Raw genomic sequence first — 10,767 nt, 5'->3', positions numbered from 1 at the left:
GCCCCACTCCACATTGGAACCATTACGACGGCATTGCGGCTCCCGTGCAAGAGGCTGCCGGGAAAGGTGCATGGCGCTTTCCGTCTTGGCCCTACACGTAAACTAGGGCTTCGGAAATTTTCTGGATTGTGAAATCAAAGGCTACATGCGTTCGAACTACACAAAACAGTCCTTTATTAGAGTTCGAAAAACTCACTTCACTTATTCACGTCACTTATTAAAGTTCGAAAAAAACGCTTCAGTGACCCTTGAGAGAGAGAGAAAGAGGTAAAACATTTTTGTGCCCAATATGGAGTAAGCCTTAGGAGATGGGTGGGAACCTTCACCAGTCCTTCCTCCTCAAATAGCGGTCAGGAGCCCTTGAGCCCTGGCGGCATCTTCGGTTGTTTGGACAGCGTTTAGGCGAGTCTTCGGGTCGGAGCTGAGCAAGACGGTCTGCAATTGCTGTGAAGTTCTAATAACAATTTATTGCGGAATATCGGTATTTTCCACAGGGTATGCCCGTGAAATATGTTGGAGGCTAGCCCTTGCGGGCACTCAAGCGAAGGACACGAATTAAAAACTACAGCTTGAGTCAAAGTTTTCACCTGCTGTATCTCTAAATAAAATAAAACTTAAGGGGCCCTCAAAATCTTTAATTGGAGCTGAAACAGTTTTTAATACAAGCGTTTGCTTGGTTAGAAGCCATCAGAAGTGTAGCCGTTCTCTTGTGAATTTCGTAGCAACAGAAGTTCTCAGTATGTAATGCGAAGAACTGGCAACTGGTGGGCAACCGGCGTAGCAGAATGGCTGCCCAGAGATGGGACCAGGAGCTGGGGACGGCTGTTAACTGGATGGAGGGGTGAAATAAGAAAATACAGGGGCAGGGTAGGGGACAAGGAATGAACTCGTGCTGCTGAGCACAAGGACGCGGGTTCGATTCCCGGCCACGGTGGCCGCTTTTCTGATGGAAGTGAAAAGCGAAAAAGCCCGTGTTTTCGAGATTTCGGCGCACGTTAAAGATTCCCAGGTGGTCAAAATCAATCCGGAGCCCTCCAGTACGGCGCGCCTCATCGCCTGTGTAGCGTCGGCGCTTTAAACCCCACAATCAATTAAAATCAAATAGCGGACTGGGGCGTCTCAAAGAATTAACGTTTGGAGGTCTATGAGACACGCCTTCGTCCTGCAGTGAACACAAGCATGGTGATGATTATGACGACGGCGCGACGACGACGATGACGATGATGATGGTGATCAATAGACGATTATGAAGACGACGACGATTTACCACCGCAGCTAATTTGATTACACTAACAACTGAAGTAAGCACCGGTGATATGACCTTGTTTGAAGTAGCGCATAATTACGCATTATAAAGAAAATTGTCCAAGATAAAGTGTATAAAACCTTTGCGAAACTTTTAAGGTCGATTATAAGGCAGAAAGAGGATCATTCCCCATGAGTTCGAGAACAGCCTTCCGAGAATAGCATGTAGTATGGTTGAAGCCCGATTTGGTAACGCGCTCCCCGGATAACGCCATTCGGCGTTCTCTATACTTACTTCCCTCGTGTAATTTGTTGTCTCTCGGAGCGGCCTACAATACTAACGACTGAAAATTGATATCAGTGTGGTGACGTTCCCTCTTTTAAAGACGATAGTCTTTCTTGGGCTACTTAAAACCAGAAATTTCGGTCTGTCTGTATGTCTGTCTGTCTGTCTGTGGCTCGATTCAGCCAGCCGGCCAAATTGAAACAAAATCTGCGCAAAAAGTCTTATATACTCACAGCCAAATCTAAACGTCTACGTCCGGTGTCAATGTTCATACTCGTCAACATTGTTGAACAAGAACAAGACATTACGCAAATATAAGACAGGAAAACAATGCATAAGCGATATTTGCAATGTTTCTTTATTAAAAAATTCCTAGATGCCTGATTTTTGCGAAATGAAATACTAAATCCACTCTAGAAAAAAAAAATTCACTCCTTCGCCTGGTGTGGACCGCGCCACTATAGCTTCCGGCGGTATTTTAAGAAATCAAGCGGCAACAGTTACGAAAGGTTCCACCAGGTAGGTTCCACGTTCCGCTTGGAACGCACGTTGAGTAGGGCAACGTGGCTCTATAAACGTTGAAGTAAGGCGCCTAGATTCACGCACGTCTCCGCCGTACGGCAGCGCTTTTCACCTTGCCCCCGCTTGTTTGCTCACAGTGGCAGTTGTAGTTTGCAGTCGGGCATTAAAGAGGGCGTGGGATTGTCCCAAGCTTGATAGTCAACGCGCACCGACCGACATCTGGAGCATGAACCCCAGGCGACTGTTCTATAGAGCTGCACAAAGGATTGAAGATGAACGGCTCTCCTCTCCGGCTGAGGAAACCGCGTGGCGTTCTTGACGTACACATCCTCCTATACTTCCGCCTGTCTCCATGAGGCAGGCTACGTTTGCGCGAATAAATCTACGCTGCGAACCCACTGTGGCTTCCGTCTTCGGACATCTCTATTGCGTCTTCACTTTACGTATCACACTCAGACAGGTCACTTCCTGACCCTAAGAAAGCTTCCTTCAGGAGGAATATTTATAGCTGGCGCTCTTTCCGTTCACGATTTCCACATTATATTTCTTTTCCGACGACCCTTGCTGTTGTCTTTTTTTTTTTTTTCAGTTTTCTTAGAGCTCTTTCTCTTTCTGTTCTGACTCACCTCGCCATTTTCCATGAAATTGAAAGAACAGGTGCTTTCTTAGTTGCTAACTTCGCTGTCTTACTTGCCATGCTGTAGGTTGCCCCACCCTCGCTTTCTTTTATTTTCTTTGTTCATTTGTCCTTTCTTAACTCCATTTAGCGTGCGGTCAAAACTCACGAAGGCCTCACTTTAAGTATGACAAGTCCTTCCCAGAACCATGAGCTCATCCCCCCTGAGACAAACAAAACGAAAGACCGCAACCCAAGATAGTATCTTAGAAAATGCAAACTCCGCGGAAGATAATGCCCCCCACAAAGCAAAGACAAGCAGGTGAGAACGGAAGAGCCAGATGGAAGGGATGATGCAGGCCCCTTTGGTGCCGCAAGTCTCGACGTCGGAGAAGGCGAGGAAGAGAGAGGCAGCGGAGGAGGATCATCGGTACCCACGCGGTGCCCGGGCGAAGAACTGGGCCCTCTCCTTTTCACCGCTCGCATAAGCGTCAGCAGCGCCGCTTCCGCAAACCGCCGCAGGAGGGCGCCACAGGCCGCTCTGTGCGCCGTGCGCTGCCGCAACTCGGCTCAATGGGCTCCGTGGCCGCGATCGGAGAAACAACAGCGCGTCGCCCGCTGCCGGCATTCCAGCCATCCGTCCAGCGTCCCGACGGCTCCAGACCCTCCGGCTCTCCGGCGGCGCTCTGACCCCGAGGCTCGCTCCACAGCTCCCGGCTTTCGGCACGCTTCCCGAGGTTCAGGTGTTCTCTGCGGACTCGACGCTCCCCTTCTCCGGCGTGCTTCTCGAGCCGGCAACGGCCGCGCGCGCCGTCCGGCCCCGCTCTCTGGGACCGGCCCACGCGGCTCGCCCGGAGGAACTCTTCTTCGAGACACCGCCGCAAAGAACGCTTTCAGAGCGCGTGGATGCACGGCCTCTCGTGGCGCGCTGTCGCCCCAGCTACAGCAGTCCCTTCCCGCATGGTCGGCGCGGTCTATGCCCTTCTGCTCGTGGGTGGGAGTGCGACTGTGAGTGTCCCTTCTGGCCGTACGTGAACGGAGTGAGCAACTGGTGATAACAGTCTCCATGCGATGCTTCGCCCCGCTGCTTCTTGCGCGCGCTCCACGGTGACGTGCCGGCGACGCCGCTGAGAAAAGTGCGCGACTCCGCTCGGATATTCGCCGCCGACGGGACATTCGAGGCGGCGACCATGCAGTGTCGACAGAAGAGGTCCCCTCTTCGGCTCTGGTCTCCTGTGGGCATGCTTCACCACATCATCGCGGGATGCCTGCTCCTCTTGGATACAGGTACGCGCTTTCTCGCAAATGTTCCAACGAATACCGTTCAACGGGATCTTTCCGGATCGTTCGTCTTTTTGGCAAGTTGCTTGCGACGCGAGAAAGTCGGAGTAAATGCGCAATACCAAGCACGCTGGGACAGCTTTAAGATGGAAAATTCGATCAAAAATACGAGAACAATCCAAACGCTTGGGTGTGCAAGAATTACGGCTAATATTAGAGAACAGGGCGTTGTCTAAGTTGTATGTTCCCGCCGGTATGGTTCCCCTTGTTCCAAAATGAAACCGCAGGTTAGTCAACACCTTTAGGCAAGTAAAAACTCGAACGAGGGGCGTAAAGGGCAAGGAAGGCGCCACCCTTGTCTTGAGCACCTCTCCTTGTCCTTTGCCCCCTTTGCTTGAATTATTTCGTGCTTAAGGGTGTCTATCATGGAGTACCAACCAGTTCTAACCCACACCTTGTTAAGTTATATCGCACGTTAGCATATTGCATTCAAATTGCCAGCAAATGTGTAGGAAACGTCGATGAATATGATCAGGTGCTCCATGCTGCAATTATACGCAACCAGAAACTGATATTCTGTAAACTTTGCCTACTAGGCCATAAACGTTTGTCGCAAGCTGCTCAATAACATTGCGCCAAATTCTGCGGGCGCACTTTCCCACACTACTCGCGGAAGTGCAGGTAAGCGCACGAGCAAGCGGCCGCGACACGCTCTCGCTATCGCATCGCTGCGAAGAATCCTTGCCTCACACTCGCTTCTGCGTGTAATTATTAAATCTTCGGTCGCTCCTCCCCACTCTGTGTTCGCGTTCTTGCGCGACTCAAGGAGTGCCTCTCACAATACAGACTGCTTCTGGCATAATTAAGGATTCATCGCGTTTTGCCATCCCTTCTTTATTTTCTTTTCCTTTTGTTATTCTTTCGGAAGAACCTCATGACTTGGGTGGAATAATTTTTATCTGCTGAAGGCAGCATGCCCAATCCAATAGCAACAATGCATTTGCAATTCAGCGAAATTCGCGCTTGAGCTTCTCCCAATTCGCTGCTGAGTGAGAAAACCACACAAAGTTCTGTTTATTACACTCTGAAGCGTTCTTTGTTGTTTGCTTGTTTGCTTGTTTGCATAATGAGGAAGAAACAGGTGCAGTGTCGGCTAAACAAAAAAAAAATACGTCTCGTGTTTACATAATTGTAAGACTTAAGGATTCTGACCTCGCAATTCTGGTACATTGCAACTTAACCGGCTGCATTGTTCCTTCATTTTCAGCTCGGTGTGACGTTACCCTGTGCTAGAATTACTAATCGGCGGTTTACTCATCGTAATCATCCTCTGGGTACAATATTCTGTACCGGAGCATCCCATATCTGCCGAACGACGGAGTGATTTCGAATCCTTAGTTTCAATTGTTACTCCCCTTCAAAGGACCCCTTTCGCAACAATTCCGAAACCCGTCCAAAGTTTTTCTCCCACCCGACTTCTTACGCGGCTTGAGCATTTGCCTAACCAGAATTCCGTTAAATTAGATCTAGCGAAAAAAAAAACCCTGGAATTGGGGTTCATGCGTCAAGACGAAGTCCTTCTCTGTTGGAGCGTTTGTCTATATACGAATCTGTAATAGCACCACGGGAGTCTGCTTTAAAGCTTAATTTTGTCGCAATACGACCTTTTGTAAATGAATGAAATGAAATCCTTCGGCTGCTCTGCTTTATTTCTTCTTTTTCTTCGGCCATACAATTGCTTAACCTAATTACTGAAGCCGGACAAGTGCCTTTCTTGCGTCGATACATTTCTTCCTCCTCTTGCACCGTTACGGCCGGTTATAATTACTTTTCTCTGCAACGTCCCAAGGAAGCTCGTGAACGCTTCCGCGTGCACTTTGTGTGTGTCGCCCATATTAGTTTCGGTTTTGATTAAAGCTGGTAATGACATATTTGTCGGGCCTTCCTGACCATCGGCAAATGTCTTTTGCAAATTATGTTTTTAAACTTCTCGCGACGAAGTAGGAATGATAGGATGACCATGCAGGCGCAAAAGCACGTCAATTATGTTCAAGTTCAGAGCCGACTTCCTGACGGAGATTTTTGTCAAAGACTTTGACTACCCTATGCAAAGTCGTGTAGAACAACAGCTTCTCGAGAATATAGAAGGCAAGCAAAGTGCACGAAGCCTTACTTATAACTTCCCTTTCCGTTTGTTAGTATTGAAATACAACAAGGCAATTGCACAACAGCACAGTCTTGGGCTTTCAAAATAAATCTATTCATTTCAGAAGCCTTGCAACTTGAGACAGTTGGTTAGACATCACGTCAGCGAAGAGCAAAAAAGTAACGAAGGCGGAGAGAAAAGCAGCTCGCGCATTTCTTCCCTGCTTTGCCTTAGTAGTTGTGCTGGTTACCTTTTGACAAATTTTTAGCTAGCGGGATCAACACAGAATAGTTGTGTTCAACAGCTACAGACTACTTAATCAGAGCTCAGTGCCAGTTTAGTTCGATTCAGGCTGTCTGTTTGTTTTTTGTGTTTTTTTGACGCTGCTGCTTTTTTTTATGTGCAAATCATGAACGAATGTAATTCATATATGTGAGTAATTGCTTCGTTATGCGTTCTCTCAATAAAGGGCACGGAAGAGTTTGGTTTTTTCAATGATGAAGTCTACCTTCCCGGACTATTTCTATATATATCTCATTTCTTAGGCTGTCTTGCTAGCTGAGAATAGCCTAGCTTTTGCTGAGCAAGAACGCTCCCAGGGCGTGTTGAAGACATTTGATTCATGTTAACAACTGTCCGTACAGACCGTCGACAGGAAGGAAATTAAAACTTTTGGTTTGTCTTTGGTTTGGTTAGGTTCGCACGATCGTTCATAAGCGAACTATTGCTTTACGAAAGGTGTCTTCGTGTAGCTCATTTTACACCCTAAGCTACACTCCCCCTCCTCATATCCCTTTCCTTTTACACATCTTCGGAGTTTCCGCAACGTTCATCGCTGCCCGCCTCTCGGCTGGCTGTAAAGTGCTGCTGGGATTCGGCTATAGCCTCCAGCGTAAACGAAAACTACAACTGCTCAGCGGCTAATCTCGACGAAACGTTACTAAGGCGTTGCAGACATCTCACCTTCCAAAGGCTTACGAGGGCCTGTCAGGTGGCTGAAAGGGTGTTCATCATTAGCCTTCAGACGGCGAGGACAAAAACCCATCAATCCACCAGGTTGATAATCGTTTGTCGTTTAACACACTCACCATTACTGTGCTGAAGCAACAGGACAAGCAATGAGGAAAAAAAGAGGAGGGGGGAGGGGGGTTGAGAGAGCTGTAGGCTGGTGGCTCGTTAAAAATGCCACATCCCGCATTGCGCCCTGCGGCGGTTGCAGAGCGTAGCAGTGTTTTCGTTCGTGATTTTTTTTTCTCTTTCCCTCTTGCTTTCCCAGTGTGCGTTTCTCACTCTTCAGTTTGTCGAACCTCGAAAGGACACGGCGCGACCGAGCAGAATCGGGCAGAGCGAAGCCCTCGCCGCGGGCGGGTCGCGCTGCTCTTGGGAACGCGCTGCTTTCGCTTGCGAGCCTCCGGAATTCGGCGCCCACAGCTACGTTCTAATTGGATCATCACGTGACGAGAAGCGCCAACAGGGGAAGCAAGCACCCCGGGAACCTTTTCCGCCGCTTCTCCCCCTCCCGCCGTCGGTGATCACCCTCTCAGATCACGGCTACCGGTCTTGTCGGCTTGCCCGCAGCGCGCAGCGTACCTGTTGTGTGGCTCTAAGGTCACCTGCGGAGCTAAAACAAGAACGCATGTTCTGCTCTATCGGTGTAGCGTTGAATACTCCGAAAGACTTTTATGCTTTGAAGAACTTTTCTAACCGCACAGCAATTGAATTTTATAAGTGCAAATGTCACACGTCAGACGAGGACACGGGTTTGATTGTCAGTCATGAAGAGCGAAAGCGAAAGAAACCAACTTCTCTAAATTGAACGTGCACCTTACAACGAATATTATACGTATTTTATTGTAGTAAAATACCGTATTAGTGTTTTTCTTCTCTTTCATGGTAAAAAAGTAGTTTAGTTCAATTACTGCAAGCGATAATAGCTCATTACCCTTTTAACAAATGCAACCGTGGATAAACAGGAGAGCTAACGCCGATCTATGCCGCACAATTAACCTCCCTTACTATCACGATATTACTTGTTTACTGTTTACACAATAGGAACAAAACACGATTTTGCTCTCTTCAAAGATTGCCACGTTACAAGATCAATCATGTTAATTTTATCGCAAACTTTGAACAATCAGGTAATATGGAAATAAACTCACAAGCCACATTTTATCGTCGTCCCGTGACGTAACAGGAACACATTTTTGCAAATCCCAGCTGCCGACTAAATTCACCGCCAGTAAAGATGAATGTGGTATTGTATTAGTGTCTCTAGTTTTGGTTGAACATGCCGCTGGGATTCTAGCATGTACTGAACACGCTGATTATTTAGTTTTTTTTTCTTCGTACCCCCTTTAAAACATCCCTACTTACGTTGTGTGTCTCTAAATTTGAATGTTTGTAATTAAATGCCTCTTTTCGGTGAAACCAGCGTACGCCACGACCGCGAGGAAATTGAGCGCTATCAATTGAAACAAATGGCCCCTTAAAAAAGTCAGCAACGAGTCTTCGCACAAAAGCTCGAAGAGCGTTTCGATTATCAGACATTATTTCGATCGTCGTAAAGAGAAACGCTCGCGCGAGCTGGTACCGAAAAGTCGCCTTGTTTTGTTCCTGCCGCTTATCTAGATTACCTAAGCGCGAAAGACGTTCGCGGTAAACTCGAGAAGAATCGCGGCTCATGCCTATATTATGCCTGCCACGCTGACAGAAACTGGTTGCAGTTTCTTAGCGGGGATTAAGCCGAAGACAAACGACTTCGTCGCCGCACGCCCGTTCGCGCGAAGCCCGTGCCACAGCCCAGTGGGCATTTTCGCTCGATTAGTTTCCCGCGAAAAAATAAAGGCGCGAAATTCACGAAGAGGCTGGAGCCTCCCACGGACAGCGCTAATCTGAGGAAAAAAGATGCACTTCGAGGCGATGTTTTTCCACCCGCCTTTTGCGCCGCTACGCTGATGGAGCTCACCGTCGCCGAGCCAGCGCAGGTGTCTCGAACCAAATCTCACGCATTAACGGCGAACGCATTTTCCCTCCATCCTTGATTATTCCCCGCGAGGAAGTACGAAACTTCTCATTCGTTAATTTCTCGCTTTCGGAGGACCACGATGGGGCTTAGATCCCGTTAATGAGACCGTCAGTTTTGGGTCTCTTGTATGAGGCCGGACGTGGGAAAGAAAAGCGCAGAGCCACGAGTCACATCTCAATTACGTGTGCGGCTGAGAGTTGAAGAGATACTGGCTCTTCGCTGTACGCTGAGCGGAAGAAACAGAAGTCTCGCCTGATTGCTCAGTCATTTTTATGTTCGCTGCCGTGGAGAGTTTTCTCGAAATGAAGACTAATCCTACAATTAAAACCCCGCCCGCTAAAATATGTATACCGATAGTGGGCATTTAATGAAGCCACATTGTTATTGTCTCCATCGGCACGTCTTTTTAACAACCTCTGTGCGCGTGCATTTAAACGTGAAGATAACAAAAGTTGAGAAATGTGGAGTAGTCACGTCCGAAAGCGGAAATTTAAATCAGCAGCACGGAAAGATGCGTTCTTTATCTGCCTGGTTGTCGAATTCGAAAGCTGTTAACTGAATAGACGAACGCCTAAAGTTCACAACTACTTTCGGAAAAAAAGTGCACGTAGCAATTTACTGTACAATGACCATCGTGACAGGAAAAAGGCGGGAACTTTCAGGAAAACACAAAAACATCGTTCGTTTGGAAAAAGGCTTGATACTCGGGTATGTAAGGTCACTTCACGTAGGTGCTGAAATCCTGTTCATGCAATACCGGGTCTGTAACAACTTACATACGATTAAGACAAAAAAAAATTGTATCGTTGAGCCATAACAAAACCATTATATGGAAAGCTCAAGTCTGCTGACGAAATATTCTGCAAACATGACCGCATGCCTTTTTTTTTATTTCAGTAGGTTGCTTGCTTTCTGGATTTGTTACCGACTACAAGTATCTCCTCATTCATCTATAAAACCAATTTTTCGCGCACATATTTCAGTGTCATGAATGACACTCTCAGAACAGCAATGTCATGGTCACCCATTGGAAAGTTTGTCGCTGGTAAGCAATAGCATAGCCGCGAAACGGCGTTCCTTCGCATTTCCTGTCACTATTAAGGGTTTCCTCGGCTCCGTCAACGAGCCTCCCGCGCCAAAGTGCACATTCCTCGCGCGCACATATGTGATTTCGCTAACGCACACATTCACAAAGCAGCGCGCGTTTTCACTGCGCCTCTTTCTGTTGTCGGCCCATTCGTCTTCTATTGTTGGCGAGCCTGCATTTTACAATGCGGGATTTGTTTTTCGAGGCACAGATACCCACCCCTTCATCAGGAGTAGAAGCCGCGCTCCCTCTTTTTGCGATTTCTGCGTTTGTTCGACGAGGCAAGCACACTCAACGAGGGACGGCGTGTCGGCCGTAATCGTCATTACTTTAAACAGAGCCGCTGCCGCCACTGCTAGAGCAGCAGCACGCGTTGGGGCCTCGCTCACGAAGAAGAAACACTTGGCGCGTCTCCAGATCCGAAGAGCATGCACTTCCGCCCTCTTCGTGTTGGTGGTTCCGCAAGGTCCTCCCTTATCCCCTCCGCTCTTCGGCGGGGAGACGCGTTTCCGGAGACGTAAATCTAATTTATTCCACTGATTCGTTCCCGCTTTCAACC

The 10,767-nt window shown here is 48.0% G+C and overlaps 1 protein-coding gene across 5 annotated transcripts in view; it reads left to right on the top strand.

Annotated features, from left to right (window-relative positions):
- The first annotated feature begins 3,217 nt into the window (after positions 1–3,217).
- LOC144178520 (nephrin-like) overlaps positions 3,218–10,767 on the top strand; it is a 329,358-nt gene continuing 321,808 nt past the window's right edge. For 3 of the 5 annotated variants that reach the window (XM_077706439.1, XM_077706436.1, XM_077706435.1), the window contains exon 1: positions 3,218–3,956. In XM_077706439.1, the coding sequence (XP_077562565.1) occupies positions 3,860–3,956 (97 nt within the window). In that variant the 5' untranslated portion in view covers positions 3,218–3,859. The remainder of the gene's footprint in view (positions 3,957–10,767) is intronic. The other 2 variants (XM_077706437.1, XM_077706438.1) reach the window with 2 other exon arrangements.

This window comes from Haemaphysalis longicornis, unplaced genomic scaffold, assembly GCF_048455015.1.
Source record: "Haemaphysalis longicornis isolate Haplotype H1 unplaced genomic scaffold, Haemaphysalis longicornis Haplotype H1 scaffold_4, whole genome shotgun sequence".
Lineage (NCBI taxonomy): Eukaryota > Metazoa > Arthropoda > Arachnida > Ixodida > Ixodidae > Haemaphysalis > Haemaphysalis longicornis.
The sequence above is the reverse complement of the archived record's forward strand: the minus strand, read 5'-3'. Positions and strand labels throughout refer to the sequence as shown.